The 16,213-nt window shown below is 65.3% G+C and overlaps 2 protein-coding genes and 1 long non-coding RNA gene across 3 annotated transcripts; 1 reads left to right on the forward strand and 2 right to left on the reverse strand.

Annotated features, from left to right (window-relative positions):
• Window positions 1-594: 594 nt before the first annotated feature.
• LOC142595137 (uncharacterized) lies at window positions 595-2,694 on the forward strand. Its single transcript, XR_012831715.1, has 3 exons — window positions 595-1,285; window positions 1,622-1,696; window positions 2,259-2,694. It is a non-coding gene; the product is annotated as an uncharacterized LOC142595137 (long non-coding RNA).
• A 1,663-nt stretch (window positions 2,695-4,357) lies between these two features.
• HEXIM1 (HEXIM P-TEFb complex subunit 1) lies at window positions 4,358-5,653 on the reverse strand. Its single transcript, XM_075722881.1, has one exon. The coding sequence runs from the start codon at window positions 5,651-5,653 to the stop codon at window positions 4,700-4,702; it is 954 nt and encodes a 317-aa protein (XP_075578996.1). The 3' UTR covers window positions 4,358-4,699.
• A 2,127-nt stretch (window positions 5,654-7,780) lies between these two features.
• Window positions 7,781-15,708, reverse strand: ACBD4 (acyl-CoA binding domain containing 4). The gene is made up of 9 exons (XM_075722947.1): window positions 15,602-15,708; window positions 15,431-15,515; window positions 15,243-15,363; window positions 12,544-12,657; window positions 11,239-11,345; window positions 10,269-10,419; window positions 8,700-8,869; window positions 8,237-8,281; window positions 7,781-7,891 (listed from the first exon to the last, which is right to left on the reverse strand). Exons 1-9 carry the CDS (start codon window positions 15,694-15,696, stop codon window positions 7,781-7,783), a joined length of 999 nt encoding a protein of 332 aa, XP_075579062.1. The 5' UTR covers window positions 15,697-15,708.
• Window positions 15,709-16,213: the final 505 nt, after the last annotated feature.

Raw genomic sequence — 16,213 nt, forward strand, 5'->3', positions numbered from 1 at the left:
TTGTTGTCCGCCGTGCCATCGCACAACACCCTGTTAATGCACTGCGTCGCGGAAAAAATAATCCCTCGAATTTAATCCTTTGTTTCACACACTTTAGTCAAACCACAGCCGGATTCCCAGAGGGGGTTCTCCCTGGCCGGATCCAGTGGATCACAGTTAATATGGCCTCCCCTCGCTCACTGCTGTCTAGCGAGGCAGCAATTACTGCTGTGGTGCTTGGAGAGACTTGAAAACAAAAGCGTTTGCCTGTTGCCGGGGCCGAAGGGGTAACTTTTCAAGCTGATAATAAACTGGAGCGAACCTTGTCGTTGAGTTATAAATGCCACTCCTCTGGCTGGTGGAAACGAGGGCTGTGGAAATAACTGAGAGGGGTTTTTTCCTGTGCAAAGTCGAAAAAAAGCCTGTTCTTTTAAAAAGAAAAACCACCTTTTTTTTTTAAAAAAAAAAAAAAAACAACAACCCTCAGCGCTGGGGAGTTTTTGAGCTGACAGCAGCCTCTGCGCTCGGTTCCCTGATGAGTGGTGAGGCTTGGGGCAGCCGGTGCCTCTGCGTCGAGTTCCCGGTTGCGTTACAGGCCGAGTTTCTTTAAGCAAGCGGCTCGGCCCTGTTTTCTTCCTTCTGCGAAAGGCAGATAATGCCGGCTCATCCCCTGGCATTAATGGGACTTGGTTTAGATGCAAAACAGTGAGATTTTGGAGGCTTCTGGTATAAGTGCAGATTGTGCTGTCAAATGTGGGCTCCTCCAGTTAAAAACCGGATTATTTTACATTTATGCACTTGGTGTTCTTTTTTTTGAAGAAGGTGCTTTGTTGTTACGACTCTGCTGACAATTTTTGACTCCCACGTTGCTTTATTAGGTCCTGAACTGCAAAGCTTCTTATTTTTATAAATTGCTGCATTATAAAAGCTGGGAGTTTGTTGTCGTGTGTGTCTTCATATGTGCATGACACCTGAAGATCTAATTTCAAGTTGATTTTGCCAAACTAATCAGGGTTATGCTTAGTTCAAGCCGGATGCCTTGCACCTCCCCGGGTTGTTAGAGGGTTTTTTGTCAGGTGGGAGCAGGAAGGGAGCGAACACGAAGGGCCTGATCCTAACAGCCAGGATTTGATATGTTACAGATGGACCAAAAGCCGCCAGCTTTTTGGCGATGGCCTCGTCAGCGAGCGCTGTAAAACCTCTTCCATGTGCAGGGCTCACCGTGCCGCAGATTCTCCTCTTTTTTTAACAAAATTCCGTTTACCTTGTGACACAAGAGAATCACCAGGATATCCCGGACAGCAGTGTAAGTATATCCTCAGAACGTCACGCTAAGGAATTAAATGCAATTAGTGCAAGTTAAGTCGTAGGCAGGACAAAAGTGTTATTGTCAGCACTGTGTCCCTGCTCTATAAAACCTGGAACGTCAAGCAGCCGGGTTTAACAGACTTCAGGACCTAATTGCCGTGCCGGTGAGTACCGGCAGCCCGCTCCTTGAAGCTTCTTCAGAGGTGAGGGCAGGCAAGCTGCACGTTCCCCTCAGCGGGTGTTAAGGGGCAGAATTCGGGTTTCACTTCACACCAACATTGCGGCATTAACGGGCTGTTAAGATGGACCACTTCCTTTTTTTATTTTCTTGCAGCCAGCAGCGTTTCCAGGGAACTGCTCTGTCCTTACCGCTTCGCCCCGCGTTGAAGAAGAATGGCTGTAACTGCAGGTGGGATATTTTACTCCCCTTTTCTTTTGCGTTAGGGCAATAATTTCTGCCTCTCCCCAGGTCAGAAATACAGTCCTTTCCTTGGCAAGTGGAAAACCCTTGCCAGGGGAGGAACTGTGAGAGCCCTTTAGCCCAGAGGGTCCCTCTACGCCCCGTGTTTCCGAGGCTGCTTGCCGCCAAGCCGGCGTCGGTGTTGTCCTCCCGCAGCGGAGCCTCTTGCTCCCGCTCAGCCCCACAGTCAGGACGGGCAGGAGCTCCGACAGGCAGATTCCTGCCGCCGCGGGCTCCGTGCCGAGGCGCAGCCCGTTCGGGGAGATCGGAAGGGTGCTGCCGCGCCAGCAGCGTTCCTGGGCTCACCGGAGGAGCCGGAATAAAGGCCAGTTGGCTCAAGCAACCCAGGAAAGACCAAAGTGGTGGTAGGGAGGGAAGGGATGTGCTTCAAAGGTTTGGCAGGCGCGGCTGCCTTGCCCTCCAGGGAGGTACTTGCCCTCAACTAGTTAAGACAGCGCGCTGCCTTCTTGTCAGGAGGGACTAATTGCTGCCCTTTGATACCACATCACAGCCAGCACTGCGGCACCTCGATCTCTGGCGATCTCGAAGATTGCATTTGTGCCTCAAACAGTTGAGCTGCAGTCAAGCTCATCCCTTCCGGACCGGCTCCGAGCCCGGCTCCAGGCAGCGCTCGCAGGGAGGCTCAGGCGGGCGAGCTCTCCCCTCGGCTGGGAGGCGAAGCGCGGGCGAGCTCCCTGTCCGTTACTGAGCCACTCAGGTTTCAAAGGTCCCTGAACGCCGTCAGGCCGTGTCTGCCAGGAGGTTTGGACGCGGGAGCTGGAAGGAGCCTTTGCAAGGAGCTGTGCTGTCCTTAGCCACCTGCCGCGGGGGCTGGGGGTAACCTGGTTCGTATGGACACGCATCTGCATTAAAACAGACCAGAATAAAGGAGGAACAGTTGGTGGAGTCAGAGCAGGTTGGAGAGTTGATCATTACGGTACTTTTAGGGTTTGGGGTTTTTTTTTTATTTTAAGTTCTATTTGTTAAAGCATTTGCAGATAAATCAAACCATTTATTCCTAGGAGTTAAATGTAACAAGTTTGGGGTAAGTAGATGGAGGGCAAACCCTGTGGGTGCACTAAACTTGGCAACAGCCTCTGTAACAACCATCATGCTGCATTTGACTAATAATATTTCCTGATACTCAGTTCTTTGCAGTAAGCAGGTGCTGAGAACTACATTTCACGGTACTCGTGAAGCGTAGCACCCGCCACCGGAGTCAGTGCCATTGGACACGTGCCTGCGGTTGTCCTGTCCCAGAAGAAAACAAAAAAAAAAATCAGGGACAGCACAGATACGGAGAGGGAATTGCTCGTTTGGGCAAAGAAACCGCTGGAAAGAAGCGCCCGGGATGAAGGCGGAGGACTGGGGGTTTGGCGCCGCTCTTCCCAGCCAGCGAGATCCTGATTAACTCGTTACCTCTCGCCGTGCCTCGCCGCGGGTCTGGCTCGGGGCGGCGCGGCAGTGCCTCCCTCCGCAGCCGCACCGGGCGCTGGCTCTGCCGAGTGATGTCATGGCAGAGGGGAAGGGAGCGCGGGCGGCTACTGGGCTCTTGAGCAAGTAGCCCTCGAATAGTTTCCTTTTTCCCTCCCCATCGGTGCCAGCGTGTGCCCCAGAGCAGACTGGGTTTTGCCAGGCTCCTGTTAAAAGGTGTGAGCCTTAAAGCCCAGCCCTTAAAGCCCCCGAACTCGCGCTGCCCGCCCGCACTGAGCTGCTCGGGGCCACCCTGGCCTCCTCCCACCCCGGTCTCCCCCCTCTTTTCTCCCAAAGGTGGCTCCCCCGCCAGAGCCTGCGGGGGTTACCCCAGCTGAGCCCCTGGCTCCCCGGGTCCCAGTTTCATGCACGCAGCTCCCAGTTCTGAGCCCGACAGCCTCCCATTACACCACAGAACCAGAGCAGGTTCAGGCCCCTCCATTACTTTGCCCTTTCATTTACCTGGTTCCCCCCCCCCCCCCCCCCCCCCAGAAAAAAAGCTCCCACAGCTGTCTGGAGCTTCTCCTGCTCTTTTTTTTTTTTCTTTCTTCTTCTTCCCCTTCTCCTCTCAGGTACAGCAGCAGGGAAACGAAAGGCTCAGCTGTCACGTTTGCCTTCCACCCATCCCTCCTCGTCAGCCATTTCAGAGGCCAAGTGCTGACTACCAAAACTTTTCCCTGGGCTGCTCCAACTTTAAGTTTTTCCCTCACTTGTAGCTTACAGCACATTTTTGTGCAGTTTTTACCCCTATTTCAGCCAGCTGACCTGGCTTCCTACAGCCCTGTGAGGAAAGAAAGTCAAGTTTAACCGAGCCTTCGGGCAGACACATGTACTTTAGCTTATTAATACATTAGAGAAGGGTAAGCAGTGTCCAGGATACGCATGATATTAAAAGCTGTTGTCCCTCTTCCAGGTATTTTTTTTTTTTACCTATTTCAGCTCACTGAGCAGGATTAGAATTGAAAATGGGGGGATAACAAAAAGGGCTAAGTCAGAAATTACAGCTAATTAAGCAAATGCCACCATAGACCAGTTATAACATGATGAAAATAATTCAAAATGTATTCCATTCTGGAATGTCATTCTGATTATTTTCTAGAAATCACACTGAAACCATTACAGTTACAAGTAATTAGATTTATTAGATCTCTATACTTTTTTTTTTTTTTACAGTCAGTTTTGGCCAATTTACAGCTTTCCTGGGGATCTTTTTTTTTTTTTTTGGTTTAGACACACAAAAAAAAATAAAAATCATAACCCAAACATCACCAATACATCAACCCCCCCCTCGCCCCAAAAGAGCCACCCAGGAAGGGGGAGGCCTCGGCCCCCGCTCCCGGCTGCGCTTCGCTCCCGTTAAAAAGGGCTGCGACACCTCTGTACAGATGTGCGCGGCCTCGCCTGCGTACAGATGCGTGCGGCCTCGCCTGCGTACAGATGTGCGCGGCCTCGCCCCCCGCGCCATGAAGGGCCCCGGCCTCACTCCCCCGGCTTGCAGGGGCCCTTCTCCTGCCGGGGCAGGTCCCTCTCCTTCAGCAGCCGCAGGTTCTCGGCTCGCAACCTGTCCACCTCCAGCTCCAGCTGCCGCAGCCGGCTCTCCGCCGCCTCCCCCCCGTGTTTTTTGCTCTCCATCCTCAGCCGGTTGTTCTCCTCCTCCATGCGGGAGAGGCACTTCTCCAGCTCCAGGTACTCCTTCACCAGCTCCTGCTTGCTCATGTTCTGCAGGCTCTCCACATGGTACCGCTCGTAGGTCTCCGAGAAGTCCCTCTGCAGAAACTCGCTGCCGTCGCCCCCCATCCCGTCGCTGCCCCCGTCCTCCTCCGCCGCCTCCTCCAGGAAATCCTCCTCGCTCGTGTCGTCCGACTTGGCGGCCGCTCGCCGCGGGTACAGCCCGGTTTTCAGGTCGGGCTCCTCCTGGTCGTGGTCCTCCATCAGGAACTGCGTGGTGTTGTAGGGAGCCACCGGCTGCCCCTTGGCGAACATCTCGGCGCGCAGCCGGGAGGCGCGGAGGCTCTGCCGCTCGTCGAACTGCTGCTTCTCCTCCCAGCTCAGCTTCGAGTAGGGCTTCCAGCGCCGCTTCTTCTTCGACGGCCGCCGACGGTGCTTCTTCTTCACCGGCCACTCCTCGGCGCGGCCCACCGACGACCGGTACCGCGGGCCCAGGCCGGGACGCGCCGCTCCGCCCGCCGCCGGCCGCCCCTCGGCGCCGCCCGCGCCCTCCGCCGCCTCCTCCGCCCCGGGGGGCGGCAGCCGCCCGGCCTCGCCGTCCGCCGCCGGTGCCTCGCCGCGCTCGGGCTCCGGCTGGGACTCGGGCTCGCCAAGGGGCTCCGGCCGCGGCTCGGGCTCGCCAAGGGGCTCGGGCTCGCCAAGGGGCTCCGGTTCGCGCTGGGGCTCGGGCTCCGGCCCCGGCTCGGCGGGCGCCGCCTCGGCCATGGCGCTGGGCTCCGCTGCCTCGGGGACCGGCGCTACCCGCGCCGCATGGGGCCGCCCCCCCCCCCCCCCGCCGCCCTCAGGCCGCCCGGGCCATGGCGCGGGGCCGAGGCCCCGAGGGTCGCCGCCGCCGGTCGCCGAGGGGTTAACGCCGCTGGGCCCGCCCCCCCGCGCGCATGGCACGCGCCGCCGCCGCTACCGCCTCCCCCCGCCGCGCCCCGCCCCGCTGCCGCCACCACCGCCCGCCGCCGCCGCCGCCTCCCGACCCCCGCCCGCGCCCCCGCCTTAAGTAGCCGCGCGCGCCCCGCCCCGCCCCGCGCAGGCGCGCTGCCCGCCCCGCCCCGCCGCGCGCCGCGACCCGCAGTGCCCCGCCCCCGCCGCTGCCCCGCCGCGCGCCCGCCGCCGCCACCAGGGCTCCCCGCAGGCGGGCGGGGCCGCCCCGCGGCCAATCGGCGGGCGCGGAGGGTGGGCCCGCCCGCCCGGCCCCGCCCCCTGGCCGCTGCGGGGAGGGGGACCGCGATTGGCCGCGCCGGACGTCACTCGCGCGCGGAACCGCCAATCCGAAGAGGGCGAGGGCGGGACGGGCCGTACCACGCGCGGAGGGGCGCCCCCGTGCGCGGGGCCGCGCGACCTTCAGGGCCGCGCCGAGGGCAGCGCCCTCGCCCCCCCCGCCGCGAGGCCGTGGGGCGGCCCGAAAGGAGTCCCCGCGGCGCGGAGGGGTCTCCACGCTGCGCTGCGGCTCCCCCGCCCCGGCCGCGGCCCCGGCCCGGCCCAAGGGGCTGCAACGGGCGCGGGGGGGGGGTAGGGCGGGTGGCGGGGGCCGGGGCCGTGGGGGCGGCGGCGGGCGGAGGAATCCCGGGGCTGCGGAGGGTCTGGGTGCGGCGGCTGCTGCAGCCGCGCGGAGGGAGATGTAAACAAACCTGAGCGGAAAGAAGTCCGTCCTTAAAGGCACCGCGTCCCTTTTTTCGGGGGCGGCGCGGAGCTGCGTTCCCGGACGCCTGGGTCCGCCCGCGTCCGCGGGGGGGGGGGGGGGGCAAGGGGGGGCAGGGCAGCCCGGGGGCCGGTCCCCGTCCCCGTCCCGGTCCCGCCACCCCACCCCACCCCGCAGTGCCGGGGCCCCCCCGCCACAGCCCCCGGGGCCCCACGGGCGGGGGCGGGGCTGTGGGGGAGCCGTGGCGGGGGGGGCCCCGGGGGTCTGTGGCTGGGGGGGCCCTGGGGCCCCGCGGGCGGGGCGGGGCAGCCCACGAGGGGTCCGCGGCACGGGGGGGCCCTGTGCCCCCCCCCCGGCACCGGCTGGGCCCCGGGGGAGCGGCCGCCGGGGACCCCCAGGGTGGCACCGCCGGTCCCGGGCGGGGCGGTCCCGGGGGTCCCCTGCAGCCCCCCCGCCGCGGGCGGGAAGGTCCCCCGGGTGCCCCGGTGACAGCCGCCGCCGCCGGCCCCCCGGAGCGGGGCGGCAGCCGGCGCTGGCAGCGGCGGGGCGGCACCGGAGGCCGCGGCTGCCGGGTCCTGCCCGGGTCCCCGCCGGGCTGGGGCCGGGCTCTGCGGACGGTGCCCCCGCAACCGGGGGCCGGGCAGCGCCGGGAGCTGCCACCGTGGCCCTCGTCCCGCTGCGGGGACAGCGGCGCGGGTGGCCCCGGGGCCGCCCGGCGGTCCCCTCGCCGCGGCGGGGCAGCAGGCAGCCGGGGCTGGACGGAAAAAGGCAACTTTAATTCAGGCAGGTTCAGTGTTCAAGCGCTTCATGGAACCGGTCTCTGGGGACCGGCCCCGCGCCCGGTGCCGGCGGGCAGCCGCTCCGTCTGTGCGCGGTAGCGAGGGGGTCCCCGGGATTCCCGTTCGGGGCGCGGGGGCCATCCCGCACGCCGCTCCCCGAGGGCGGCCGGTCCCTTCGCCGTCCCGGCAGTGCTGGCGAGACCCTGAGAGTGCCGGTGGCAATCGGTGCGCGGTGGCTTCCCCTCCCTCGGGCCGGGGTCCCGGCCCGCAGGAGACCCTGTGGCTGGCTGAGGCCCTCGGCGACCCCGCGGCGCTTCCCCGCTGGTGCTGAGCAGGACGGGGACGCAGCGGTGGCGGCAGCACGGCGGGGTCATCCCGCGCCCCGTCCTGGGGCCGGCGGTGGTGGCGGGGACACGGCCGTCACCTCTTCCTGCCCTGCCAGCGGCGCAGCAGCCACTGGGTGACGAAGGGCCAGGTGAGGAGGAAGAGCAGGGTGCGCGGGGAGACGGTCAGGGGCCACGGGGACGCTGCCTGGCGAGGGGACAGAGAGAGGCGGTGTGGGGAGGGGGACAGAGGTGTCACCGCTGTGACCGAGCCCCCCAGCCCTCCACCGACAGGCGGGCGGCAGCAGGCCACCGTCGCGGCCCAACAGTCCTCGTCACGTCCGTCATCCCGTGCGGATCTTGCGCCCAAACTGTTGTCCCTGGCGCCCGCACACTGGGGACGCGTCCCCGGGGATGGCTCCTGCCCCCCCAGCTGAGGGACCCCTCCCCGACCTCCCACCCCCCACCGCGTCTCCAGGCCCCCGCGGGCCGTGGGGCAGCCGGGCCCCGGGGCGGGCAGCGTGGGGCGGTGGGGCCCCCACCTCCAACTCACCTGCGCAGCAAGCGGCTGGCCAGGGCCGGTCCCGGCTGCGTCCCCCTGCAAGACAGGAGCGGGTTTGGGGTGCAGGCAGGGCTGGGCACCCCCTTTCCAGCCCCTGCGTCCCCGTGAGAGGGAGGGAATGGGGAGCAGCGAGCCCGCTCGGGGCTCCTGCGAGGGCTCCGGGCGCTGCAGCCGGGCCAGGACCCCAGGGGTGATGGGAATGACGGGGGCAGCAGCTCCCTGCCTGCACCCCGGCTCCCTGCCTGCACCCCGGGGCGGATCAGAGCAGCAGCAGCCGCCGCCCTGCCGGGATGTGTCACTAAACCCCCAGGTCTCCGCACCTGAGCCACCCCGGGCTGCCTGTTTGCAGGGACCGGAGCCAAGCGCCGCCGGCCTGGCCTGCGCCGGTGCGGGCATCGCGGCCCTGCCAGCCAGCGGCGGCGTGCGGCGGCTCCCCGCGCGGCACGGAGCGTACCTGCGCGGAGGCGAGCATCTCCAGCTCGCTCAGGCGCTCCAGCACTCGCCGCATGTCGTCCTGCAGGGCTCGGACAGTGCTGGCCACGCGGGCGTCCAGCTCCGCCAGCAGCCCCGTGGCGAGCTCGGGGGCGCTCCCGGCGTCCTGCTCTCCCGTGGCGAGCTGGAGATCTGCGGGGCACAAAGAGCCGCTGCTGAGAGGCGGCGCGCCAGGCACACGGTGCGCCGGGCAGGGCAGGCTGAGCGCCGCTGAGCGCTCCCCGAGGACCCCCGGGGCTGGCACGGCCCGACTGCACGCAGTCGCCCAATGGTGAGCGATGGATCTCATCGGGTGCCTGCACCGCGCCGTGGGCTGCTCGCGCGCTGCCGGCTCTGCCCGCACTGCAGCTGCTCCAGGCAGAGCCGGGAGCCCCCAGCCCAGCAGCCCATGTCCCCCTCTGCCAGCCGGCACCGGGCCTGTCCCCGGGAACACGGGCCACCACATGTCCCCCGCGCAGTGCTGGTGGCAGCGGGTGCAGCGGTGCACGTGGGTCACCTCGCTTCACCCGGCGAAGGCGGGACGCCAAACGCCAGGCAGGATGCCTTGCCTGCACAGCTGCCTGCCTGCCAGGCCCTCGGGCTCAGCGGAGGCCTCAAACCTGCCTGGCCGCAGCCCGGCAAACACCCGGATAATCCGTGCTGCGAGCGGGAGACAGGCAGGGGCTCGCTGCCAGGCCCCGCACACGCCAGCACCCCGGGGGACAGCCCAACCCGGCTTTGTCGGCCTCGTTACAAGTTAACTCCCAAGGTCAAGCAGCTCGGGAGGGTTGGCGGAAACATTAACGGGGGGAAGATAAGCACGAGACGGGTGGGCTGTGCCCAGGTGAGGCGACGGCACCACGCCTGCCAGCCCACAGGTGAGGGTGACGATGCCACCCTGGCGCAGAAAGCCCCGGGGCTGCGTCTGGGGAGAGGCGCAGAGGTTGGCAGGAGGCTCCTTGTCCCCTCTCCGCAGCGGCACAGCTCGGGGCCTGCTTGCCCCCAGACGCCGGCAGCAGCGGCGGGTGGTGTTGGGCGAGCGGTACCGCAGGAGCAGGGCGTCCCCGGGACTCGTGCCCGCAGGGACACAGGGCCCAGCTTCACCCGCTCCCCCCCGGGGAGAGCTCACCCCCCCACACACCACCCACGTCCAAAGGCACCGGGCAAAGACGCTGGCAGCGGGGACCACGGGCAGGAGCGGGGCACGGGCAGCCAGGGATCCGCGCTCCCCGCCCGGCTGCTGGAGAGGAGCCAGCAGAGCATCCTCCAAATTTAGGCAATTTAGCACCGTTGCAAGAAACGGGCAACACAGGAGATGTGTGCTAGAGGGGTAAAGACACTGAACTGCTTGGGGACCAAGGGATGAAGAGAGGGGACGTTCAGGCCTTCTTGTGGCTACTGAACACCCGCCTCCGGGTGCCAGAGCCAACCTCTGTTCCCTGCCGGTGGTCGCAGCCCTGACCTCTCCGCTCAGCCCCCGCTCAGCCCCCGCTCGCCGGGAGGTGGGGAGGGAGCAGCGGGAAGGCGCGCAGGAGCCAAACGCTGCACCCACCTCTCTCGGAGCCAAGGGCTGCGAGGCCAGCGCTGCTCCTCCCCTCTAGTCTTCTGCCTTCACCCCGCTCTCCCTGCCCAGCGCCGCGGGGCGTTGGCAGCTCAGGCCCGGCCTGGACGCCGTTCGGGGAGAGACCCAGTGGCTGCCCGGCCTGCGCGGGGGGAGAGAAGAAGGGCCCTGAGACCCCCGCTCCCCTCCCCGGAGGCTGCGGGAGTGCGGCAGGCAAGAGGCGGGCAGCGCCGGGGCGGTGGTGGTGTCTCTCCCCCCGCCCCGCGGTGGCATTTTTGGCGGAGGGCGCGTGGGGCTGAGCAAAGCCGAATCCCACCGGCGATGCCAGTTAGCACATGGTTTGGGAGGTGACAGAGCAGAACCTCAGAGAGAAGTGAGGTGCCCAGGCTCGAGATGGCGAAAGAGCTCCAGGGAGAAGCCAGGCAGCCAGGCGGCTTCCTCCCTCCTGCCCACCGGATCCGCCGAGCCTCGCCATAGTGCCTCACATGCCGAGCGCTGCCGGTGGCAGCCGAGCTGCCGGTAGCAGGGAGCAGAGAGCGAGTGGCGGGTGTGCAAGCAAGGTGCCCACACCAGCCCCGCTCAGGGCTGCCGTCCTCGCCCAGCCCCGGCAGCCCACCAGCCCCACCGGAGCTGCGCCGCGGGAGGGAGGGGGGCCGCGGGTAGTGCCGGGGTGCACCCAGGGCTCCTCAGCCTCCCCTCGGTGACGGGGACCAGGCTCCAAGAGGGACACAAAGCACAGAGGGGTGCAGCCCGGTGGCCCCGTAGGTTTTGGGAGTCTCACCGGGCTGCCAGGATGGCGGTGCTGAGCGGCAGCGTGGCAGTGCCGCGGTGGCGCGCAGCGCTGGGGGAGCTGACGTTACGGAAAGATCTGCCTGTGCAGTGCAGGCAGGGCAGGGCTGGCAGCAGGCAAAGCCTCCACCGCGGTGTGGCAGGACCCCAGCGCTTCCCAACCCTCCGTTACCTGCTCAGGCTCCATCTGCTCCAAGGTATCGCAGTACACGTCCCCCTCGGAGTCACTGGTCACCTGGCTACCCTCAAGCGCCTCGGTGGCAGGAGCCAGCCCACCTCCTGGAAGGGAAGCACACGGCTCAGCTGCGGGCAGAGGCGTTTCGGCCGTATCCGGAGGGCAGCAGAAGCTCAGCGCAGCTGCAAGCCAACAGGTCCCCAAACGGGGAGGGAGGCAGTGTCTGCGTGCACGAAGCGAGGCAGAAGGAAACTGAGGCACAGAGGGGGAAGGAACCGGCTCTGTTAGTACTCCACAGATCGTGGCTGTGAATCCAAGGACCGAATTCCCCCTTCTCCTGCCCACGGTGTCGCAGAGCCCTGCTGACGGGCAGGCATGCCTCCACACAGTGCCATTTTAGGGTGGGTTTCTCTGCCCATGCGCGGCTCCCACCTGGGGAGAGGGCTGCTGTGGCAGCCAGCCGAAACCCCGGCACGGCGGGGAGCCCTTCCAGTGGGATCCACGGCCCCGGCTGCTCCAGCAGGGAGCAGGTACTGCTCACGCAATGCCAAGTGCCAGCGGGGTGACAGCGCGCCCCGCCGCGCAGGCAGGGACGCTGCCCAGCTCCCCACGCACTGCCAGCCCAGGCGCACTTGAGGATGGGCAAGGCCTGGACGCAGGCGCTCGCTCCGTGCCCATATATGCTCCTTGGGGAGGGCCGGGCCGGTGGTGGGAGGAACGCCTCCCCGGGGCACCCTACTCTCCCAGGGCACAGCGAGAGGCCCCTCTGGGCTGGGAGAGCCGCGCGTGCTCTTGGGGGAGGCACAAGATGTGGGTGGGCGAGCATACAAGGGGCTGTACGAGAAGAGTCAGGACAATGGCATTAACCACGGCACAGGCAGGGAGGGCTGGGGCTTGGCCCCGCAGCTCCCGGTGCTGTGGAAGAGGCAGACTTGGCTCGAGCTGAGGGAGGACATCCCCTCCCGGAACACGGACCTTCCAGGGTTACGTTTTCCCAGTCCGTGGGGGAAACACCCTCGCCCTCTCACTGCGGTTTAGCAGAATCAGGCCCCTTTGCACAGGTAAGAGCAACGCAGTCAAACCAACACGCCCAGGGTTACCCCAGCGTCAAGACCGGCGCCGAGAGCTGGACCCACGAAAAGCTCCAGCTCGCCGTGACTCAGGCAACACCTCACACACCGGCAGGGCTGGACCAGCCATGCCGGAAGCCAACAGCTCTGCGGGCGGACGAAGCCCAGCCCCGTCGCCGGTGCCTCCTCCGCAGGATCTCTGCTGGGCGCTGGCCACACCAGGGAGACCAACCTGGCACGTGCTGCCCGTTCCGCTGCTCCCCGGGCAGGGTGTCTTCGGGGCGCTCCGGAGCTGGGCTGCTCGCTGGCTCGTCCTGGCTGGGGTCGGCCGTCCGCTCCTGGCTGCCTGCATGGAGGGGAAGGGGCAGAGCAGAGTTAAAGCGTTGCAGGTGCAGGCTCTCTGCGGGCTGGGCTCAGCATGGCTGGGGGACATGGGGACACGGGGACACCCTGGTGCCAGCCAGGCCGGCAGTCTCCAGACACGTGCAGCAGCTGGCAGAGATGGAGAGGGGCCGGCTCCGTTTGCCGACGGCCCAGGAATCGACGCAAACTCAACCGGTCAGCAGGGTCGACCCTGTGCAGACCATCCCGCCCACCTGGGGGTGGCAGGGGAGTCCCTGTGCCCCGAGCCCTGCGGCAGCAGGCAGAGGGATCGGCTCTGGCCAAGAGCTGGGTAAACACCGATGGGTGACGGCCACCGTCCTTGTCCCCCGGCAGGGTGCACGGCACACGCACGGTAACGAACAGAGCCTAACGTAAGAAGAGCGAGCCTTGTCTAGGCAGTGCACGCTGCCATCGCCTGCCCCAGACAGGGTCCGGGGCAGCTGCCTGCCTGGGGACCCAGCCCTCCCCACCGCCCCGCGGAGCCCACGGGGTTAAGCCCAGCCACGCAGCACTTCCAGCAGCCCCCAGGACTTTGCTCCCTGCTCCTGGCCAGGCAGGTATGTGGCAACGCTGCCCTGCCCGCGCCTTGCCCGCACATCTCCGCCGTTCCCAGCCTGCCTTCGCCATCACGGCAGGGCCAGGCCGTGGGACCCCCCCGAGCCCAGCCCAGGTGGCTGAACCCCCTGAGGGGGACCAGGGCAGCCCTCGTCCTGCACCGGAGCTGGGGCCAGGGCTGTTTGCTCAGGGACCGTCACCGTCCCCAAATCCCTCCCCAGCGTGTCTGCTGCGACCCCTGAGCCCGCCCCACGGGGTGGGTGGGCGCAGCAGGGTCCCATCACCTTGCACATCACGCCTGGCTCCAACACCGGCCCCCCCGCGCCCACGGGGCTGGCAGAGCGGCACTGGGCCTGTGCGTTAAGGGATTAATCATGCGCTCCCACTTGCTTGAGTCTTGGGCTACCTGTACAAGACACTGGTGAAAGCTCCGCTGCCTGGAGACCCGTCGGGACCCTGACCCATTCATGATTTGGGTTCCAAGTGCCACTTCACAGTGTGTTGACTTTGTAAATAAACAAAACCAAACCTGGCCAGACTGCCATCACGCAGCACCTCTGTCCCCCAAAAGCTCCGCAGCCGCCGAGGGCCCCGCGCCTGCCACGCTCCGCTGTCACCTGCCACAGCGTCTAAAATCACCTTTCTCCTCTGGATTATCGGTAACAAAAGGTGCAATCACACCAAATCTGAAGGTGGCTTTGAGAACCTTTAACACAAATGACTCAACAGCTTAAGAAGTTCAGCGGTTTAAACCACCGTTTCAGGCACCTCAGGCTCATTCGCTCCACAGACACTGCCAGGTTTAGATTTGTCACAGTGTCATTTGTAAGTGACACTAGTGCAGCATGACGCTCCCAAGTGGGTAATGACGAGGAGTTTAGACCCGGCTTTTACGTTCCAGTGAAAATTAAGTCTATTTGCCTTTTAAAGGGATTCAGCATCAAAATGGAGAACACAAGTGCCTGGGTACCACAGGAAGGCGCAGCCATCCTGAGGCCAAGCCTTACAGGCAAGATGTTTTTGGCGTCCTTGTTGGAAGCAGGGGGTGACAGTAGCTGTCAGACACAGGACAGATGCCTGGGGACAGGCGGGGAGCGAGTCTGTTTGTCAGCGCTCTTCCAGCATTAGCAAAGCACCGACAGTTTACGCACCTGCTGCGAATATACCCCAAAAGCTCACGTGCTGCCGAGCTCATCCACCGGAGACACAGCACAGGCAAACACCCAGATGCACAGCCGGCAGGTTCGCTCCGTGGTAGCTGACACCTTTCCGAACCACCACGTCCAGCCCCTCACGCACTCAGATGCTTCTCAAAAGCCAGATACACCGAGGACTGCCCTGCTCCAGGGGTGGGACAGATCTCCAGCCACCCCCCAGCATGAGGTGGCAGCCAGAGGCATGGAAAGGGCTGGGAAGGACTCTTCTCTAGCACAAGGTGGTCCCAGTAATCCCATTTCTCAACCCCAGCTTCTCCACATCCACTCTGCTGAAAAAACTGGCTGGCCTATCCAGATGTTTACATCAGATGACCCGCACTCCCTGCACACAGCCCACCGTGCCCGGAGGTGGGCCAGCGCCAAGAGAAAGCACAGCCTCCCTGCCGCAACCCTCCACGGGAGCTGATCCCTGGCTCTGCCGTGTGCAGGGATTTGGGCCAAGGGGCATTTGGAAGCCAAATCTCAAGTTCTCTCCTCAAAGCGTTGCAGAGACAAAGCCCAGACTGAAAAGGCACCTGCATGACTTGAAGAGACACTTGTTTGATGATGCCCAAACAAGCACCATGGCAGGGCAGTCAGATGGAACGTGGTGCGTTCACCCTGCCCCCACCAAAAGAGCAGAAGGATGTGCCCTGGGGAAGAGCGGAGCCCAGAGGTGACGGTTGTACCAGTGCAGAAGCAGGGAATGGCAGGAGTGACATGCCAGGAGAGAGGAGTGTGGCACAGAGGTGAGGGATGCGCTGGGCACAAGCGGGGTGCAGAGGCTCCCACTCACCCCCTTTCCTCTTGAAGAAGGCCTCAGGGGGCCGGGGCATGTCACGGATCACCTCGTAGAGCGGCTCAAAGTACCCGAACATCTCCTCTGTCGTCTCATCCATGGGCACCGTGTCAATGATCTGGGGACAGACACAGCTTGCGACGGGCACCACTGAGCACCCCACCCACTCTCCCCCTCCCCGTTACCTTTTGGGCCACCTTCTTCATCTCAGCCACATAAGCTGCCATTGCCTCCTCCTTGGACATCCTCCCCAGGCTGTGCCAGGCATCCCTGTGGGTGACAGCGGCCGTGAGGCGGGGAGGAGGGGGATAATTCGGACCAGAAGTGGGCCACCCCCCCCCCCCCCGGGGCCTTACCACTTGTACCGCCCGATGGGGTCCCAGAAGCCGGGCCTCGGGCCTTGGCAGCACCCCGCCGTCGCCTGCTTGTAGTAGCTGTAGAAACGCAGCATCTCCTCATAGGAGGGCCGGTACGAACCTGCGACGCGACACGGCCTCAGCGGAGCCGGGAAGCGGGATCGGGGCGCTGCTACCCGCGCCGCCGCCGCAGCTCCCCGGCCCCGTTCTCGGCCCCTACTCACCGCTCCGCGGCAGCCCTTGGATAACCTGAACGGCGGCGCGGAACTGCGCCCCGCAACCCGCCTCCTCCATGGCGCCGGCGCCGGCCCCGGCCCCGGCCCCGACACCGGCCCCGCTCCGTGTCTCTCTCCGTGAGGGGAGAGCGCGGGGACCAATCAGCGTCCGCCTTCCATCGGCCCCTCCGCCCCGCGCCCAATCAGCGCTTCGCTTCCGAAACGGGCCGCGCTGCCCCTTTCCCGCCCCTTCGCTCCCGGCGCGCCGCAGCCAATGGTGAGGCGCGGCGCGCGCGCCCCCTGCTGGACGGATGGACAGCGCGCCGCAGCCCAGGCCGGGTCCCACCGCGGCGCCCCCTTGCGGGCTGCGGGCGGCACTGCGGCGCGGCGGGACCCG

The sequence above is a fragment of the Pelecanus crispus genome, chromosome 18, assembly GCF_030463565.1.
Source record: "Pelecanus crispus isolate bPelCri1 chromosome 18, bPelCri1.pri, whole genome shotgun sequence".
NCBI classification, from domain to species: domain Eukaryota; kingdom Metazoa; phylum Chordata; class Aves; order Pelecaniformes; family Pelecanidae; genus Pelecanus; species Pelecanus crispus.